General features: G+C 39.9%; 1 protein-coding gene across 1 annotated transcript in view; it reads left to right on the forward strand.

The window, feature by feature from the left end:
• Positions 1-16,186: 16,186 nt before the first annotated feature.
• Positions 16,187-22,185, forward strand: part of tmtc2a (transmembrane O-mannosyltransferase targeting cadherins 2a) — a 119,393-nt gene continuing 113,394 nt past the window's right edge. Inside the window, exon 1 of the mRNA XM_061912215.1 lies at positions 16,187-16,557. Coding sequence (XP_061768199.1) covers positions 16,475-16,557 — 83 coding nt within the window. The 5' untranslated portion in view covers positions 16,187-16,474. The remainder of the gene's footprint in view (positions 16,558-22,185) is intronic.

A 22,185-nucleotide genomic window follows, 5' to 3' on the forward strand; every position in this document is an offset into this window, starting at 1 on the left:
ACCAAAATGTGTTCCTAGTTATTCCTATAGGATAGCTTTACATTAGATATTCCGGATAAAAATGTTCGATGAATCATCTGGATAACGTCGTACTAATAATCAATCAATGTTTACTTATATAGCCCTAAATCACTAGTGTCTCAAAGGGCTGCACAAACCACTACGACATCCTCAGTAGGCCCACATAAGGGCAAGGAAAACTCACACCCAGTGGGACATCGGTGACAATGATTGATGACTATGAGAACCTTGGAGAGGAGGAAAGCAATGGATGTCGAGCGGGTCTAACATGATACTGTGAAAGTTCAATCCATAATGGATCCAACACAGTCGCGAGAGTCCAGTCCAAAGCGGATCCAACACAGCAGCGAGAGTCCCGTTCACAGCGGAGCCAGCAGGAAACCATCCCAAGCGGAGGCGGATCAGCAGCGCAGAGATGTCCCCAGCCGATACACAGGCGAGCAGTACATGGCCACCGGATCGGACCGGACTCCCTCCACAAAGGAGAGTGTGACATAGAAGAAAAGGAAAAGAAACGGCAGATCAACTGGTCTAAAAAGGGAGTCTATTTAAAGGCTAGAGTATACAAATGAGTTTTAAGGTGAGATTTAAATGCTTCTACTGAGGTGGCATCTCGAACTGTTACCGGGAGGGCATTCCAGAGTACTGGAGCCCGAAATGAAAAAGCTCTACAGCCCGCAGACTTTTTTTGGGCTTTGGGAATCACTAATAAGCCGGAGTCCTTTGAACGCAGATTTCTTGCCGGGACATATGGTACAATACAATCGGCAAGATAGGCTGGAGCTAGACCGTGTAGTATTTTATACGTAAGTAGTAAAACCTTAAAGTCACATCTTAAGTGCACAGGAAGCCAGTGCAGATGAGCCAGTACAGGCGTAATGTGATCAAACTTTCTTGTTCTTGTCAAAAGTCTAGCAGCCGCATTTTGTACCAACTGTAATCTTTTAATGCCAGACATGGGGAGACCCGAAAAAAATACGTTACAGTAATCGAGACGAGACGTAACGCATGGATAATGATCTCAGCGTCTTTAGTGGACAGAATGGAGCGAATTTTAGCGATATTGCGGAGATGAAAGAAGGCCGTTTTAGTAACGCTTTTAATGTGTGCCTCAAAGGAGAGAGTTGGGTCGAAGATAATACCCAGATTCTTTACCGTGTCGCCTTGTTTAATTGTTTGGTTGTCAAATGGTAGAGTTGTATTATTAAATAGAGTTCGGTGTCTAGCAGGACCGATAATCAGCATTTCGGTTTTTTTGGCGTTGAGTTCCAAAAAGTTAGCGGACATCCATTGTTTAATTTCATTAAGACACGCCTCCAGCTGACTACAATCCGACATGTTTGTCAGCTTTAGGGGCATGTAGAGTTGGGTGTCATCAGCATAACAGTGAAAGCTAACACCGTATTTGCGTATGATGTCACCTAGCGGCAGCATGTAGATGCTGAAGAGTGCAGGGCCAAGGACCGAACCCTGGGGAACTCCACACGTTACCTTAACGTAGTCCGAGGTCACATTGTTATGGGAGACACACTGCATCCTATCAGTAAGATAAGAGTTAAACCAAGACAGGGCTAAGTCTGACATACCAATTCGTGTTTTGATACGTTCTAATAAAATATTATGATCGACAGTATCGAAAATAAAAAAAAGCGACCAAGAGGGGTTTGCAGTGGGGCTGGCGCCTATCTCAGCTGCACTCGGGCTGAAAGAAGGGTACACCCGGGGTTCCCTAAATCATCTGTTTGGAGATCTCTACTTCGGTGCAACTTTTTGACCCACTTCTGAAATCAAGGTATTCCATTATTGTCAGATTGACGGACCTTAAGAACAGACTCACCAAAATTTGCCAGGCATTCCTTGATACTGTTTTCTGTGACTTTATAAAAGCGAAGTGAGGTTTTCCTGATGAACGTCTCAGATGTGTCATCTTGATAATGTTGTACAACCAAAACCTGATTGAGAGACAGGAAGTAATATAATCAGATGTAAACAAAGAACATGTTGCAGAGATCACAATCATACATACTCAGCTCAACTCAACAGTTTCCGGTGAATATTTGGATTAATTTGTCAAAAGGTGGACTTGGTTCTGTTAGATCATCAGACCTTTTGGACAATTCAATTCTACAGCATAATGGATCCTGTGCTGCTTTGGTGCAACTTTTTGACCCGCTTCTGTCGCCAAGTTGTTACACTATCGTAGGACTGTAGGACCACAGGAACAGGAAGTTACCAAACTGTGTTCCTAGTTATTCTTCGGATTGCTTTACACAAGATTTTATTGGAAAAAATGTCAGATGGATGGTCCCGATAAAATCGTACTATCAAAAAAATGACCAGAGGCGAAAGGAAGTGATTAGTGGTGCATGAAAATGAGATTAAATCAAACAATTTTGCAGAAATACCAAACATAGAAAGTCAGCTCTTTAAAGCAACAGTTTCTGCAAAATATACAGTGGGGCAAAAAAGTATTTAGTAAGCCACCGGTTGTGCAAATTCTCCCCCTTAAAATGGTGACAGAGGTCTGTAATTTTCATCAGAGGTACACTTCAACTGTGAGAGACAGAATGTGAAAAAAAATCCAGGAATTCACATTCTAGGAATTTTAAAGAATGTATTTGTAAATTATGGTGGAAAATAAGTATTTGGTCAACCATTCAAAGCTCTCACTGATGGAAGGAGGTTTTGGCTCAAATTCTCACGATACATGGCCCCATTCATTCTTTCCTTAACACGGATCAATCGTCCTGTCCCCTTAGCAGAAAAACAGCCCCAAAGCATGATGTTTCCACCACCATGCTTCACAGTAGGTGTGGTGTTCTTGGGATGCAACTCAGTATTCTTCTTCCTCCAAACACGACGAGTTGAGTTTATGCTAAAATGGATACATGGATGCTACAGCAGAGGATTGGGAGAATGTCATGTGGTCAGATGAAACCAAAATAGAACTTTTTTGGTATAAACTCAACTCGTCGTGTTTGGAGGAAGAAAAATACTGAGTTGCATCCCAAGAACACCATACCTACTGAAAACCACGTGGGTGGAAACATCATGCTTTAGGGCTGTTTTTCTGCTAGGGGGACAGGACGATTGATCCGTGTTAAGGAAAGAATGAATGGGGCCATGTATCGTGAGATTTCGAGCCAAAACCTCCTTCCATCAGTGAGAGCTTTGAATGGTTGACCAAATACTTATTTTCCACCATAATTTACAAATAAATTCTTTAAAATTCTAACAATGTGAATTCCTGGATTTTTTTTTCACATTCTGTCTCTCACAGTTGAAGTGTACCTATGATGAAAATTACAGACCTCTGTCATCATTTTAAGTGGGAGAACTTGCACAATCGGTGGCTGACTAAATCCTTTTTTGCCCCGCTGTATGGACTTATTTATCAAAGGTTGGACTTGGTTCCCTTAAGTCATCTAATCAAGACATATTGAACATCTCAACTTTTGTGCGACTTTTTGACCCACTTCTGATGCCAAGTTATTAAATTGTCGGATTGATGGACCATATGAACAGAGTCACCAGAATGTTTTGCCAATCATTCCTAGGACTTTTTTTTTTTACAAGAAAAGGGAGGTTTTACTCAGATGGATCATCTCGATAAGGTCATACAATCCAAAAAACTAATCAGGAGAAAGTGGAAGTGATGTCGGTGCATAAAAATGCTCCATGTGTTGATACAAGGTGATATAATCAAAGAACATGCCATGTTTTTGTGATGTCCAGCTCTGCAAGCCAGCAGCTATACAATAAATATATTGACAGAAAAGTGGGTTTTGACTGATGATGTTCGACTTTCTGCTGCAAAAGTCATGCAACACATGGCTGGAAAACACCTGGTAAAAGCGACAGTCCTGTTTCTGATTGAATTATGTCATTTTTCCCCCCACCTTTATGTTCAAGCACGTCGGGGCAGCCCGGGGAGCCCTTTGGGGGTGTTTCAGGTGGACCTAGATGGCCTCTGTTTGGCTGCCCGGATCTGGAAAGAGCATTTTGCGGTTCCCCCGGTTGAGGATGGAAGAGGCCTTGACCTCTCTTTAATCTGTACAGCTGTTTTGCTCGCTCTCGCAATAAATCACGACGGTCGTATGCTTGGAAATGAATATTACGCAGCCGGGCAGACGCATGAATTATGTATGGAATCAGACGTCGTGTCAGGCTGCAGCGGTGGAGGTGCACCACAAATCTCTTCTTGTGTTGTTTCCTGAAATAAAAGTACGCCGTTTGCACCATTCCTGTCGATTTCACACGTGTGGTCAGGAAATATTTTCACGTTAAAAGAGTCAGGATGAAGTCTTTTTGGCAGGAATTAGCCAATAAATATGAATGGATTCTTTCACAACAACACACCAGGGTGCAGGTTTGCATTTGTTTCCTTGCTCCAGTGTTAATGTTATTACCATCAGTGTGCTATTATTACTTATCGAGATGGAAAAGACCGCGGCACGGCCTCTCCAGCTGTGATGATCAGTTTCCTGCGTGATGTTTATCTGCAGGGGTGAAGAAGCAGTGGTTCCGGAGTAAATAGCAAAGGGAAATGGCACACTATGTTTGGCCTACAGCGCAAAGGAAAGGAAATGCTGTCAGTGGCAAAGGTTTGATCTCTTTTGTTTCCCATGTGTCTCTTAAATTAGACATTTTGTGCACAGATCTTTTTTAATAAATGTTTTAATTCAAGCAGGAACCAGGTGATAATAAAAAAATCTTTAATGTTAAACATGTGGGAAGAATACCTTTTCACATAAGATATACATCATAACAAATACACCACTGAACTGATTCGCATACTTTTAAAACATTATTTACCCACTATATTTTATCTTTTTTTTTTTCAAATTGGTATTTTATTAAAAAAAACACTATTCAAAACTTTTTTTTTTATACCTGTTTTTGTTAGTTTTGTATTATCATAATGTTATATACTTTTAATGTGTTTAGTATTTTTAGGACTATAATAAAAACATTTTTGTCCAAATAATTTGAAATGAACATTTTAATGATAAATTATTTATCTAAACCATATTTCTATTCAATGATTTAAAATGTATTTAATTTAAATATGGGCTTCACGGTGGTAGAGGGGTTAGTGCGTCTGCCTCACAATACGAAGGTCCTGCAGTCCTGGGTTCAAATCCAGGCTCGGGATCTTTCTGTGTGGAGTTTGCATGTTCTCCCCGTGACTGCGTGGGTTCCCTCCGGGTACTCCGGCTTCCTCCCACTTCCAAAGACATGCACCTGGGGATAGATTGATTGGCAACACTAAATTGGCCCTAGTGTGTGAATGTGAGTGTGAATGTTGTCTGTCTATCTGTGTTGGCCCTGCGATGAGGTGGCGACCTGTCCAGGGTGTACCCCGCCTTCCGCCCGATTGTAGCTGAGATAGGCGCCAGCGCCCCCGCGACCCCGAAAGGGAATAAGCGGTAGAAAATGGATGGATGGATGGATGGATGGATTTAATTTAAACATATTAAAGACTCCCCTCCCTCCATTTTGTTTAATATTTTGAATGAAAATATTAATGTTGCATCATTTACTCACAACTTATATTCCATATTTGTGAATGTATTTATTTTTTAATATTTTTAAGACTTTTTAGAGAACTTTTGTTCAAATTATTTTTTACATAATTAATACATATTAATGATACATTACGGATGGATGGTATTTACCAATATATTTATGAAATATTTTAAAAGCATTTTAAATTAAATATGTATATTTATATATTTTTTAAATATATAAATGTATGTGTAAAATATTTTTTATCTTGCATTTATTTATTTACATCCATTCATCCATCCATCTTCTTCCGTTCATCCGAGATCAGGCCACAGGGGCAGCAGCCTAAGCAGGGAAGCCCAGACTTCCCTCTCCCCAGTCACTTCGTCCAGCTCCTCCCGGGGGATCCCGAGACATTCCCAGGCCAGCCGGGAGACATAGTCTTCCTAACGTGTCCTGGGTCTTCCCACGTGGCCTCCTACCGGTCGGACGTGCCCGAAACACCTCCCTAGGGAGGCGTTTGGGTGTCATCCTGACCAGATGCCATAACCACCTCATCTAGCTCCTCTCGATGATATATACATTTGAAATGTTTTAATTTTTGTGTTGATCACCAAAAATAGTTATTTTCTCAATGCACCTTATGATTATTAAAAAGGTTACTAAATTTAATTTAATTAATAATAATTACAATAAATAATGAAATAATAATAATAAATACAAACAAATAATTTAATAAATAAAAAAATAATGTAATAAAATAATGAATAAAAAGGTTTACAATTTCAACCTTCCAGAAATCACCTTGTTTTCATGAATTTGAATAAAAATATGTTACATCATTGGACCTTTATAATATTTAATGTTTCCCATGCACATTTTGGTCCATTAGGTGTTCAAAACCCGACATGCAAGGAAGTGAAGTGAGCTATAAATGAAAGATAATTACTGTAAGTATAGTCCATATCAATCAATCAATCAATGTTTATTTATATAGCCCTCAATCACAAATGTTTCAAAGGACTGTACAAACCACTACGACATTCTCGGAAGAACCCACATAAGGGCAAGGAGAACTCACACCCAGTGGGACAATAGTGACAATGATGACTATGAGAACCTCGGAGAGGACCTCAAATGTGGGCAACCCCCCCACTCTAGGGGACCGAAAGCTATGGATGTCGAGCGGGTCTAACATGATACTGTGAAAGTTCAATCCATAGTGGCTCCAACACAGCCACGAGAGTTCAGTTCAAAGCGGATCCAAGACAGCAGCGAGAGTCCCGTCCACAGGAAACCATCCCAAGCGGAGTTGGATCAGCATCGTAGAGATGTCCCCAACCGATACACAGGCGAGCGGTCCATCCTGGGTCCCGACTCTGGACAGCCAGTACTTCATTCATGGTCATCGGACCGGACCCCCTCCACAAGGCAGGGGGGGGGACAGAGGAGAAAAAGAAAAGAAGCGACAGATCAACTGGTCTAAAAATTAGGTCTATTTAAAGGCTAGAGTATACAAATGAGTTTTAAGGTGAGACTTAAATGCTTCTACTGAGGTAGCATCTCGATATAAACATATAAACAAATGCCGCTGAATGTGTTTGCTTAATTACTGATACATATATTGCCAAAAGTATTTGGCCACCTGCCTTTACTCACATATGGACTTGAAGTGCCATCCCATGGAACTGTCCAAAAGGTTTTGGTATCCTGGAATATTCAAAGTTCCTTTCACTGGAACTAAGGGCCAAGCCCGAATCCTGAAAAACAAACGCCACACCATAATTCCCCCTCCACCAAATTTCACACTTGGCACATTGCTGTCCGAAATGTAGCGTTCTCCTGGCAACCTCCAAACCCGGACTGGTCCATCAGAATGCCAGATGTAAAAGCGTGATTCATCAATCCAGAGACGGCGTCTCCACTGCTCTAGAGTCCAGTGGCGACCTGCATTACACCACTGCATCCCACGCTCTGCATTTGACTTGGTGATTTATGGCTTAGATTCTGCTGCTCGGCCATGGAAACCAATTCCATGAAGCTCTCTGCGTACTGTACGTGGGCTAATTGGATGGTCACATGGAGTTTGGAGCTCTGGCGCAACTGACCGTGCAGAAAGTCTTTGCACTATCAGCTGACCCTCTCTCCGTCAGTTTACGTGGTCTACCACTTGGTGGATGACTGACTTGCTGTTGTTCCCAAACTCTTCACTTTTCTTATAATAAAGTCGACTCTGGAATATTTATGAGCGACGAAATTTCACGACTGAATTTGTTGCACAGGTGGCATCCTATGACATTTCCACGCTAGAAATCAGAGAGAGCGGCCCATTCTTTCACAAATGTTTGTAGAAACAGTCTCCATGCCCAAGTGCTTGATTTGATACACCAGGCCAAGTGATCAGGACACCTGTATGTCATAATTTGGATGTGTGGCCAAATACTTTTGGCAATATAGCGTATTTTGTGAATAGATTCTCGAGCACCATGCAGTAAACAAGACAAGTGTTGCTGTAACTTGTTTATCTAGTTTTGTACTCAATGCAACAATGTTGTTCCTTTCTGGTCCTAATCCTTAATCACTTGTGCTGGCAGAAAGAAGCACTGAGACTCGACCTCAGCTTGTTCCAGCGGGCTCAGTAAGGGTGCAATTATTGGGTGAATGCTGAAAAACATTACATAATCCAAAAGCTAGTACGGTTTAAGTCAAATATTTTGTTGCCTCATGCGCACGCCAACTTTTTAAATAATTTCGTAGGAATACTCCCCCGAAGTCAAATATTTTGTTAATTCATGCATGCTACCTGTTCATGCTTCTTACGGTAACGTGCCAGCTATTTTAGTGCATTTTGCAAGTAAAATATCTTGTTACGGGCTTCACAGTGGCAGAGGGGTTAGTGCGTCTGCCTCACAATACGAAGGTCCTGCAGTCCTGGGTTCAAATCCAGGCTCGGGATCTTTCTGTGTGGAGTTTGCATGTTCTCCCCGTGAATGCGTGGGTTCCCTCCGGGTACTCCGGCTTCCTCCCACTTCCAAAGACATGCACCTGGGGATAGGTTGATTGGCAACACTAAATTGGCCCTAGTGTGTGAATGTGAGTGTGAATGTTGTCTGTCTATCTGTGTTGGCCCTGCGATGAGGTGGCGACTTGTCCAGGGTGTACCCTGCCTTCCGCCCGATTGTAGCTGAGATAGGCGCCAGCGCCCCCCGCGACCCCAAAAGGGAATAAGCGGTAGAAAATGGATGGATGGATGGAATATCTTGTTACTTCATGCATGCTGGCAGTATGGCGGAAGAGGGGTTAGTGCTGGTGCCTCACAAAGAGAAGGTTCTGGGTTTGAGCCCCGTGGTCGTGGTCTCGTGGAGTTTGCATGTTAAAAGGAGAAACCACGGAAGGGGAAAAGGGCTGAAGAAAGGTGGTTAATGCTCGTGCCTCACAATAAGAAGGTTCTGGATTCGATTCCTGAGCTTGGGGTCTTTTTGTGTGGAGTTTGCATGTTCTCCCCGTGACTGCGCGGGTTCCCTCCGGGTACTCCGGCTTCCTCCCACTTCCAAAGACATGCACCTGGAGATAGGTTGATTGGCAACACTAAATTGGCCCTAGTGTGTGAATGTTGTTTGTCTATCTGTGTTGGCCCTGCCATGAGGTGGCGACTTGTCCGGAGTATACCCCCGCCTTCCGCCCAAATGCAGCTGAGATAGGCCCCATGGACCTCTTTTTTTTTTTTTTTTTTTTTTTAACCTTATTTTGCATTTGTACACCAGAGCCGTAAATGTAGTTACTTGGCTTGGCGCATATTAAATATTACCATGTTAACATGCCAAAGTTAGCATCCTAGCCTTTTAGCTCATTTTGCAGGCACATACCTCAAAGTGAAATAGTGTGTTACGTGACGCATGTTAACTGTTAGCATGCTGACATTAGCATGATAGCTTTTTGGCCTATTTTGCAGATAAACATCTCAGACTTAAATATATGCATGCTAGCTGTTTTAGCCCATTTTACAGTTTTTTTTTACAGTTATATATATATATATATATAAAATAAATACTCAAATTTCAGTGTTCATTTATTTACAAGTATACACACACATAACACTCCTCTACTCATTGTTGTATTTGAAAGTACAATGCTTTGCAGCCAGTAGCAAAGCCTTTGAAGGAGCATAGGTATGGGCAGCATCTGTGATATTTAATTTGCAGGATAGGAGTGAGTTTAGGGTTGAATTCTCTGTCACTAACTTTTTCGGGACATTAGTACTTGCCGTAGTTTTGAAGCAATGCATGATGAGAATCCGGATGTTGTGTGTCAGTGTATTAACGTGATGGCTGGCATAAACACACGCTGAGAAATAGCTCTGTGCCTGCCCATTTTATGGGTTATAGATAAACCTATGGATAACGGAGACATATATAATAGTCTCCTTCTTGTTGTGTGTGCAGTTGTACACTCTCCAAAAGCCGTAGATGTTTAACGTGACTGGGCTGGCACGCTGTTTATAAGTAGGAAAAGTGGACGTGACGACAGGCTGTCCTCACTTAGGTCCGGCTGGAAATTGGGAGAAATTCGGGAGAATGGTTGTCTCAGGAGAGGCACTGAAATTCGGAAGTCCCCCGGATAATTCAGGAGGGTTGGCAAGTATGATATAACTCAAAGTGAAATATTGTGTTACGTCATGCATGTTAACTGTTAGCATGCTAACATTAGCCTGATAGCTTTTTGGCATATTTTGCAGATAAACATATCAGACTTAAATATAAGCACACTAGCTGTTTCAGCACATTTCACAGGTATTCTCCTAAGAGTCAAATACTTTGTTACTTTGCACATGTCAACTGTTAACATTTTAACATTAGCATGATAGCCTTTTAGCTCATTTTTTGCAAGCATATACCTCAAAGTGAAATACTGTGTTCCATTACGCATGTTAACTGTTAGCATGCTAACATTAACATGATAGCTTTTAGAATATTGTGCAGATAAAAATCTCAGACTTAAATGTAAGCATGCTAGCTGTTCTAGCACATTTTACAGGTATTTGCCTCAGAGTCCAAAAATATGTTACTTTGAACATGTCAACTGTTAACATTTTAACATTAGCATGATAGCCTTTTAGCTCATTTTTTGCAAGCATATACCTCAAAGTGAAATACTGTGTTCCATTACGCATGTTAACTGTTAGCATGCTAACATTAACATGATAGCTTTTAGAATATTGTGCACATAAAAATCTCAGACTTAAATATAAGCATGCTAGCTGTTCTAGCACATTTTACAGGTATTTGCCTCAGAGTCCAAAAATATGTTACTTTGAACATGTCAACTGTTAACATGTTAACGTTAGCATGTCAGCTTTTTTAGCTAATTTTGCAGGCACATACCTCAAAGTGAAACATTGTGTTACGTCACACATGTTAACTGTTAGCATGCTAACATTAGCATGATAGCTTTTTTTGGCATATTTTGCAGATAAACATATCAGACTTAAATATAAGCACTCTAGCTGTTTCAGCACATTTTACAGGTATTCCCCTAAGAGTCAAATACTTTGTTACTTTGCACATGTCAACTGTTAACATTTTAACATTAGCATGATAGCCTTTTAGCTCATTTTTTGCAAGCATATACCTCAAAGTGAAATACTGTGTTCCATTACGCATGTTAACTGTTAGCATGCTAACATTAACATGATAGCTTTTAGAATATTGTGCAGATAAAAATCTCAGACTTAAATATAAGCATGCTAGCTGCTGTAGCACATTTTACAGGTATTTGCCTCAGAGTCCAAAAATATGTTACTTTGAACATGTCAACTGTTTACATGTTAACGTTAGCATGTCAGCTTTTTTAGCTAATTTTGCAGGCACATACCTCAAAGTGAAACATTGTGTTACGTCACACATGTTAACTGTTAGCATGCTAACATTAGTATGATAGCTTTTTGGCATATTTTGCAGATAAACATATCAGACTTAAATATAAGCACTCTAGCTGTTTCAGCACATTTCACAGGTATTCTCCTAAGAGTCAAATACTTTGTTACTTTGCACATGTCAACTGTTAACATTTTAACATTAGCATGATAGCCTTTTAGCTCATTTTTTGCAAGCATATACCTCAAAGTGAAATACTGTGTTCATTACGCATGTTAACTGTTAGCATGCTAACATTAACATGATAGCTTTTAGAATATTGTGCAGATAAAAATCTCAGACTTAAATATAAGCATGCTAGCTGTTCTAGCACATTTTACAGGTATTTGCCTCAGAGTCCAAAAATATGTTACTTTGAACATGTCAACTGTTAACATGTTAACGTTAGCATGTCAGCTTTTTTAGCTAATTTTGCAGGCACATACCTCAAAGTGAAACATTGTGTTACGTCACACATGTTAACTGTTAGCGTGCTAACATTAGCATGATAGCTTTTTAGCGTATTTTACAGATAAACATATCAGACTTAAATATAAGCACTCTAGCTGTTTCAGCACATTTCAGAGGTATTCTCCTAAGAGTCAAATACTTTGTTACTTTGCACATGTCAACTGTTAGCATGCTAACATTAACATGATAGCTTTTTGGCATGTTTTGCAGATAATCATATCAGACTTAAATATAAGCACTCTAGCTGTTTCAGCACATTTCACAGGTATTCTCCTAAGAGTCAAATACTTTGTTACTTTGCACATGTCCACTGTTAACATTTTAACATTAGCATGATAGCCTTTTAGCTCATTTTTTGCAAGCATATACCTCAAAGTGAAATACTGTGTTCCATTACGCATGTTAACTGTTAGCATGCTAACATTAACATGATAGCTTTTAGAATATTGTGCAGATAAAAATCTCAGACTTAAATATAAGCATGCTAGCTGTTCTAGCACATTTTACAGGTATTTGCCTCAGAGTCCAAAAATATGTTACTTTGAACAGGTCAACTGTTAACATGTTAACGTTAGCATGTCAGCTTTTTGAGCTAATTTTGCAGGCACATACCTCAAAGTGAAACATTGTGTTACGTCACACATGTTAACTGTTAGCATGCTAACATTAGCATGATAGCTTTTTAGCGTATTTTGCAGATAAACATATCAGACTTAAATATAAGCACTCTAGCTGTTTCAGCACATTTCACAGGTATTCTCCTAAGAGTCAAATACTTTGTTACTTTGCACATGTCAACTGTTAACATTTTAACATTAGCATGATAGCCTTTTAGCTCATTTTTTGCAAGCATATACCTCAAAGTGAAATACTGTGTTCCATTACGCATGTTAACTGTTAGCATGCTAACATTAACATGATAGCTTTTAGAATATTGTGCAGATAAAAATCTCAGACTTAAATATAAGCATGCTAGCTGTTCTAGCACATTTTACAGGTATTCGAGTCAAACAATGTGTTATTTGGCACATGTCAACTGTTAACATGTTAATGTTAGCATGGCAGCTGTTTTAGCACGCTTAAAGTCAAATAATTTGTTGCTTCAATCATGCTAACTGTTAATCAGCTAGCTATTCCGGTATAGCCCTCAGAATCAAATATGTTGTTACTTCACAAATGCTAACTGTTAGCAGGCTAATGTTAACATGTTCGCGTGCTAACTTTTTTTAAGCTCATTTTACAGATATACACCAGAGTGGTATATTTTGTTACTTACTGCAATTTGGCCAGCCCGCAAAACCTTTGCAGCATGCACTCAGACTCAATTTGTACCGAAATATCTAGATGTAAATCATGTTGGTGCATTGAAGGAGACCATGCTACCAAAACATTGTCTTCCTAATTAGTCTCTTTAGGATAGCTAACCTCAGCCTGTCTCGCCCTGTGCATGCTTCTCCATCTGTGGTGTCCTCCCTGCAGAGTTCCGCCTCAGAAACCTCCGACAGCGTGCCAGGCTTTGGTGCAGCTGGTCGTCAGCGGGACCCGGCTGGCGTCCATATGTGCCCTCGCCGTATAAATGACCCGATTCATTCACTCTTTCTCATAACATGCAAACGACTCCTGGCCTCCTACAAGTCAACACGATGATGACCTGCTTTGTAGGGCGGATGACACGCGTGCTGACCCCGACACTGCAGGGGGAGCTTTCAAAATATCACCACCGCACATCACTGATCCTTTCTATCCATCCATCGTTTTCTACCGCTTGTCCCTATTGGGGTCGCGGGGGGGTGCTAGAGCCTCTCAGCTGCATTGAAAATCTGAATAACCAGAACTGATTTGATTTAATATCTACTGTACCAGTTTTTCTTTCTGGGTATAACCTTATTGTCACAGTATGTTGGTGACAAACCCCAAGATGCAGAGAAGGTGGCAGGCATTGTGCAGGTAAACATGATTTAATTTAACACTAAAACAAGAACAAACAAAAAGCGCGCACAAGGCGGAGAACAAACTTGGCTATGAACAAAAACTAGGACAAAGGCTAACTGTGGACTAGAAACAAAAACACTTACTGTGACACGAAGGAACTATGACATCAGCAGAGTGAACAGAAGTAGACACAGCTACATTGATAAGTATTAATGACATTGACAGGTAGTGGTGACAATAATCCAGCACTGACTGGAGGGGAAGGCAGCTTTAAATAGTATCTGGCTGATTGACACCAGGTGTGGCCAGGTGCCAATCAGCCACAGCTGGGGAGACACAGCACTCAGGGAGACATAAAGGGAAACGGAAGAAAATAAGAGCACTGACAGGAAACAAAGACAAACGTAGAGGAAAAACTAAAACATGGCCAAACCTTCAAGAACAAGCCTGACACTTATGGTACAGTTTTTTTTTTTTTTTTTAAAAGGGGGAGGTGAAGCAGCTTAAGAAAAATAAAGAAAAACTTTTCTTTCAACCCCGGTAGGCTCAATTCAGTTATGTTTAACAGCAAAATTAACTAATGTTTACTTTCTAGAGTGAGGAAACACAATATTTTTTTCAAATGTAATCTCTAAATCAGAATGAATGAATGTTTGTTTTTGCATGGTTTATATGTGATCATTGGGGCACAAATACTTAGTTTATTGTGGTTAAATAGTATTATATATCAGTATCTTTGGGTTGTTTGAGAAGCATTATTATTAATAACATTACTGTTTCATCATTTAAATATTGTATAATCTCCATTTTATCATCACCTTTATTTAGTTTTTTTTAGTCCTCGTAGTTAATGCATTGCACATATTTTACATAAATTTCTCAGTTATGTATAAAATAGACCACATTTATGATAACCATAGATTGCAGGTGATTATTATTATATTAATGGGGCTGTTTGCAACATTTACATTTAAAGTCCAATATATAATGATTAGTATAGTAATTATTATTGGTAGTACAGTCACACCTCACTCTATTACATGGGTGTCGAACTCTGGTTCGCGGGCCAAATCCGGCCCGCCGTGTAATTTAATTTGGCCCTTGAGGCAATATCAATTTAGCATTAGAGCTGGCCCGCCGGTGTTATACCGCATCGGTGCTGCTGTAACACCGCATTCACCGCTAATACTCATACTTGCCAACCTCCTAATTTTCCCGGTAGACTCCCGAAGTTCAGTGCCCCTCCCGAAAATCTCCCGGGGCAACCATTCTCCCGAATTTCTACCGTTTTCCACCTGGACAACAATATTGGGGGCGTGCATTTAAGGCACTGCCTTTAGCGTTCTCTACAACCTGTCGTCACGTCCGCTTTCCCTCCATACTAACAGCGTGTTACATAATATTTGTGGCTTTTAACACACACACACACACACACACACACACACACACACACACACACACACACACACACACACACACACACACACACCTATTTGGTCAACAGCCATACAGGTCACACTGAGGGTGGCCGTATGAACAACTTTAGCACTGTTACAAATATGCGCCACACTGTGAACCCACACCAAACAAGAATGACAAACACATTCCGGGTGAACATCCGCACCGTGACACAACAGAACAAATACCCAGGATCCCTTGCAGCACTAACTCTTCCGGGAAACTTCCAACAAACTGACCAATAATTAACGTTTTATTCATGCATTTTCTCTTGCTACTTCAAGGCTTCATTATAGTTATTTTATTTTCAAATTAATTATTAGCCTGTTGAAAAAAAATGATATTTACCTCAGAAGATTGCAAATAGAAAAAAAGGCATTACATTTTTATTTAAATTTTATTTGATATGCCATTGATATTTTTTTTTAAATATTATTAGTATTATTTGAAACTGGATTTTGCATGTCACTAAAGTTATATAAGCCTTGCTTGTTCAATATTTAATACAAAACTTGTTTGGGTCCCTATTAAAAGGTTAATTTGTTCAACCTTTGTTCCGTTTAAAATGTTGGCCCACTCTGTATTTGAGTTCGACACCCCTGCTCTATTGCAACCTTTTTTGGCCTGGGTTTTTTATTATTTATTTTCTGCATATTTTTGGCCTAAATTAAGCATTTTCTAAGCATAACATTGATAAATGAACAAAAAAATGTTTTTATATTACAGTCGTATTAGCCAGTCCCGGCCTTGCCAGCCCACATAGCCGTGCCCACCCCTGGGTTGGAAGATGATTATTTTATTTTTTTATTTGATTGTTTACGATGTTTTGTAAACCCGCACCAGCTCCCTCCGAGTGCGCATGCGCGGCCCCCCCTTAGAAAGCCCCACGCGTGCCTCTCTCCGCTGCTGTCGAGCCGCCGATGCTCAGCCTGACAACACCCACCCAGCGATGGCTCCTCGCCTCTCGCCACGGTTCTGACCCGTTACCGAGCGGCCCCCGGGGGACGGGGGAGCGAAACATGGCCGGCCGTGAGACACTTTACGCGGGGTGGGAGAAGCCCCGGAGAGCCACGCTGCCGAGCGGCTGAATTCCACACAACACGAGACCGAATTGTTCATCTTCAAAGACTTCGTCATCCCGTCGGTACTGTTCGTACTGGAACCCACGAGAGATGATCACGGAGCTGCTCTGCACCGCCGTGGCCGTGGGGGTGTACGTGAACACGCTGGATGCCGACTTCTGCTACGACGACAGGTTAGGGGGGACTACTACCATCACCCTGGTTACCATGGCGACGCTGCTTGTTTGCTTTGTTGTCAATCACTGCTGCACTTTGCATTGTTGACCCTAATTTCCACCCTTTAAAGGTGGAAATCAAACATTTTTATAGACGTTGACCATTTACTGTAATAAGTTTGATCTGTTATTAAGTATAAAGTCGCTAAAATGTATAAAACACGTGTGTCCGAAGTGCGGCCCGGGGGCCATTTGCGGCACGCAGCTAATCGTTTACCGGCCCCCCCCACACATTCTGCAAAAATTGATAGTATTGCAAAAAATGAAAAAAACATTTAAAAATAGTGGAATGAGGTGAAATCGAATGAGAAAAAGTTGCAATGTTGACACAAAGCTGCCATGCAGGCACTCCCCCCCCCCCATTTGTCTTTATTTATTTATTTTTTTCCATTGCTCAAAAAAAAGCACAAAAAAATCTATGTTATAATGAATTATTACTTAAAAATTATCACTTTAAAAGGTTTATGTGGAAAAAATATTGCATATGTTGTGTGGTTGCCATGTAAAAACATCAAAGTTTTGACAAAAGAGCATAAAACAAACAAAATAATAGTTCAAACTTCCATCCATCCATTTCCTACCGCTTATTCCCTTTCGGGGTCGCGGGGGGGGGCTGGCGCCTATCTCAAGCTACAATCGGGCGGAAGACGGGTACACCCTGGACAAGTCGCCACCTCATCGCAGGGCCAACACAGATAGACAGACAACATTCACACTCACATTCACACACTCGGGACAATTTTAGTGTTGCCAATCAACCTATCCCCAGGTGCATGTCTTTGGAGGTGGAGGAAGCCGGAGTACCCGGAGGAACCCACGCAGTCACGGGGGAGAACATGCAAACTCCACACAGAAAGATCCCGAGCCTGGATTTGAACCCAGGGACTGCAGGACCTTCGTATTGTGAGGCAGACGCACTAACCCCTCTTCCACCGTGAAGCCCGGGCACCCACACATTCTGCAAAAATTGATAGTATTGCAAAAATTAAAAAAAAAACATTTAAAAAAAGTGGAATGAGGTGAAATCGAATGAGAAAAAGTTGCAATGTTGACACAAAGCTGCCATGCAGGCAGTTCCCCCCCCCCATTTGTCTTTATTTATTAATTTTTTTCCATTGCTCAAAAAAAGCACAAAAAAATCTATGTTATGATGAATTATTACTTAAAAATTATCACTTTAAAAGGTTTATGTGGAAAAAAATATTGCATATGTGTGTGGTTGCCATGTAAAAACATCAAAGTTTTGACAAAAGAGCATAAAACAAACAAAATAATAGTTCAAACTTCCATCCATCCATTTTCTACCGCTTATTCCCTTTCGGGGTCGCGGGGGGCGCTGGCGCCTATCTCAGCTACAATCGGGCGGAAGGCGGGGTACACCCTGGACAAGTCGCCACTCATCGCAGGGCCAACACAGATAGACAGACAACATTCACACTCACATTCACACACTCGGGACAATTTTAGTGTTGCCAATCAACCTATCCCCAGGTGCATGTCTTTGGAGGTGGGAGGAAGTCGGAGTACCCGGAGGGAACCCACGCAGTCACGGGGAGAACATGCAAACTCCACACAGAAAGATCCCGAGCCTGGATTTGAACCCAGGACTGCAGGACCTTCGTATTGTGAGGCAGACGCACTAACCCCTCTTCCACCGTGAAGCCCGGCCCCCCACACATTCTGCAAAAATTGATTAGTATTGCAAAAATTAAAAAAAAAAACATTTAAAAAGAGTGGAATGAGGTGAAATCGAATGAGAAAAAGTTGCAATGTTGACAAAAAAACATTTAAAAAAAGTGGAATGAGGTGAAATCGAATGAGAAAAAGTTGCAATGTTGACACAAAGCTGCCATGCAGGCAGTCCCCCCCCCCCCCCCATTTGTCTTTATTTTTTTTTCTTCCATTGTTAAAAAAAAAGGACAAAAAAATCTATGTTATAATGAATTATTACTTAAAAATTATCACTTTAAAATGTTTTATGTGGAAAAAATATTGCATATGTTGTGTGGTTGCCATGTAAAAACATCAACGTTTTGACAAAAGAGCATAAAACAAACAAAATAATAGTTCAAACTTCCATCCATCCATTTTCTACCGCTTATTCCCTTTCGGGGTCGCGGGGGGCGCTGGCGCCTATCTCAGCTACAATCGGGCGGAAGGCGGGGTACACCCTGGACAAGTCGCCACCTCATCGCAGGGCCAACACAGATAGACAGACAACATTCACACTCACATTCACACACTAGGGCCAATTTAGTGTTGCCAATCAACCTATCCCCAGGTGCATGTCTTTGGAAGTGGGAGGAAGCCAGAGTACCCGGAGGGAACCCACGCAGTCACGGGGAGAACATGCAAACTCCACACAGAAAGATCCCGAGCCTGGATTTGAACCCAGGACTGCAGGACCTTCGTATTGTGAGGCAGACGCACTAATCCCTCTGCCACCGTGAAGCCCGGCCCCCCACACATTCTGCAAAATTGATAGTTTTGCAAAAATTAAAAAAAAAAACATTTAAAAAAAGTGGAATGAGGTGAAATCGAATGAGAAAAAGTTGCAATGTTGACACAAAGCTGCCATGCAGGCAGTTTCCCCCCCCCATTTGTCTTTATTTATTTATTTTTTTCCATTGCTCAAAAAAAAAGGACAAAAAAATCTATGTTATAATGAATTATTACTTAAAAAATTATCACTTTAAAAGGTTTATGTGGAAAAAATATTGCATATGTTGTGTGGTTGCCATGTAAAAACATCAAAGTTTTGACAAAAGAGCATAAAACAAACAAAATAATACTTCAAACTTCCATCCATCCATTTTCTACCGCTTATTCCCTTTCGGGGTCGCGTGGGGCGCTGGCGCCTATCTCAGCTACAATCGGGCGGAAGGCGGGGTACACCCTGGACAAGTCGCCACCTCATCGCCAGGGCCAACACAGATAGACAGACAACATTCACACTCACATTCACACTCTAGGGACAATTTTAGTGTTGCCAATCAACCTATCCCCAGGTGCATGTCTTTGGAAGTGGGAGGAAGCCGGAGTACCCGGAGGGAACCCACGCAGTCACGGGGAGAACATGCAAACTCCACACAGAAAGATCCCGAGCCTGGATTTGAACCCAGGACTGCAGGACCTTCGTATTGTGAGGCAGACGCACTAACCCCTCTCCCACCGTGAAGCCCGGCCCCCCACACATTCTGCAAAAATTGATAGTATTGCAAAAATTAAAAAAAAAAACATTTAAAAAAAGTGGAATGAGGTGAAATCGAATGAGAAAAAAGTTGCAATGTTGACAAAAAAACATTTAAAAAAGTGGAATGAGGTGAAATCGAATGAGAAAAAGTTGCAATGTTGACACAAAGCTGCCATGCAGGCACTTCCCCCCCCCCCATTTGTCTTTATTTTTTTTTTCTTCCATTGTTCAAAAAAAAGGACAAAAAAATCTATGTTATAATGAATTATTACTTAAAAATTATCACTTTAAAATGTTTTATGTGGAAAAAATATTGCATATGTTGTGTGGTTGCCATATAAAAACATCAACGTTTTGACAAAAGAGCATAAAACAAAAAAAATAATAGTTCAAACTTAAAATCGACAAATATATCGGATGTTGATCTTGAAATTTAAGTGTTGAAAAAAAAATAAAAATGTATCACTTTATGAGTGGGGAACGTTTCGGATCTCAAATATATTTAGTGGGATTTTATTTAACTTTTCACTGTGATTACTTAAAAATATTAAATAATTAAAATCAATGGTGTCCTGCATTATTGATCTTTGAGAGCTATAATTGATAAATAAGGTGAATTTCTTCATGTCTACAGGGCTCTACTAATGGTATAAATCGCGTTTTGAAGGCTTTAAATCAGGGGTCACCAAACTTTTTGACTCTGGGGCCGCGTTGTAAAAAATATTCTGAGCGCGATGATGTCTGGCTATTGATGGGAAAATTATTTTTTAGGCAAAATTATTTGCTTGAGCGGCTAGGAGACACCGAGAGTAACAAGTGGTAGAAAATAGATTATAAAGGGCAGATATTAAAAAATAAAAATAATTTTTTTTAAATCTTGGGACTTCCCGCGGGCCGGATTTTGGACGCTGGCGGGCCGGATCCATAGTTTGGGGACCGCACGCTTTAAATTGTTGTTCTTATGATCTTGGTACGAAAACATTTGATTTGTAAGTAATAAATCCTGTGGAAATTCATTTACCACGGTCAACCCCAGAAACTAAGACAAACACCGGCAAACAAGGGTAAATCGTATTAGTAATATTGCTTCAACAATATTAATAAAATATATTCATTTGAAAAAAAACTTTTTTTTTGCAATCATCATTAAGTCAATCAAGTTCACTTATAACGCAAAGCCCTTAATCACAAATGTCTCAAAGGGCTACTTTTATTTAATGTTCTATTCTATTTTTATTTTCCCCCCCTCTTTTTATAGTCAATTCAATGTTCTGCATTAATTTGTCAGTTATTTGTAAAAAATATGTTGTGTGGTTGTCATATAAAAACATCAAAGTTTTGAAAAAAGAGCATAAAACAAACAAAATAATAGTTCAAACCTAAAATCGACAAATATATCAGAAGTTGATCTTGAAATTTAAGTGTTAAAAGTTAAAAAAAAATAAAAAAATAAAAATATATCACTTTATGAGTGGGGAACGTTTTGGATCTCAAATATATTTAGTAGGATTTTATTTAACTTTTCACTGTGATTACTCAAAAATATTAAATAATTAAAATCAATGGTGTCCTGCATTATTGATCTTTGAGGGCTTTAATTGATAAATAAAGGAACCCTCCTGAGGAATCAATAAAAAACTATCTATCTAAATACTGCATATTTCAGTTTTACTATAAAAAACAAAGTTGTCTTTGACAGAAAAGGCATAAAAACTTATTCGTTTTACTTTATATCAACCTCAAGTTGATGTAGAGATTTAATGTAAGCATTAAATAAAATTTTAAAAAAATAATAATTGACTTATTTTTAACATTTTAGTGACTGTGACCCTCTAGGCTCCCTAGGAGCTCTAAGGATAAAAAAATAAATAAAAATCCATATATTTGGTTGTTGATGCTTGAATTTTTCTGTGTGCGGCCCTCTGTGGAAAAGTTTGGACACCCCTGGTATAAAACAATAAATCCAATGTAATAAAATGCAGTCGTATAACTCGGTTACCATAATAAATCTCTGTCAAAACATACCAATTGTACAAAAACTAAAGTTTGGTTTGCAATAAATACATAATGTAAATTCAAAGAGCCTGTTTATAAACCCAAAAATATGGACATAAAACACATTTGTGAATTTATTTTGTAAATTTTACCATAAAAAACAAAAATGAGCAAATCACTCACCAGTATTTTTTTGCACCATACTGTAAAATGAAAACTAATACTGTATTGTTGTATTTTCAGAATCATTCTGGTAATTGAGCTGCCATTTTTTACTCTAAAATCTATGACCAATGTTTTTACAGTGCATCACTTTAAATGTAAAAACGGTACCACTTTTAATTTTTATCCATAAAAAAAAAATCTGTAAAATCTCACTTTTTATTTATTTATTTATT

This window comes from Nerophis ophidion, linkage group LG10 (assembly GCF_033978795.1).
Source record: "Nerophis ophidion isolate RoL-2023_Sa linkage group LG10, RoL_Noph_v1.0, whole genome shotgun sequence".
In the NCBI taxonomy this organism is placed as follows: domain Eukaryota; kingdom Metazoa; phylum Chordata; class Actinopteri; order Syngnathiformes; family Syngnathidae; genus Nerophis; species Nerophis ophidion.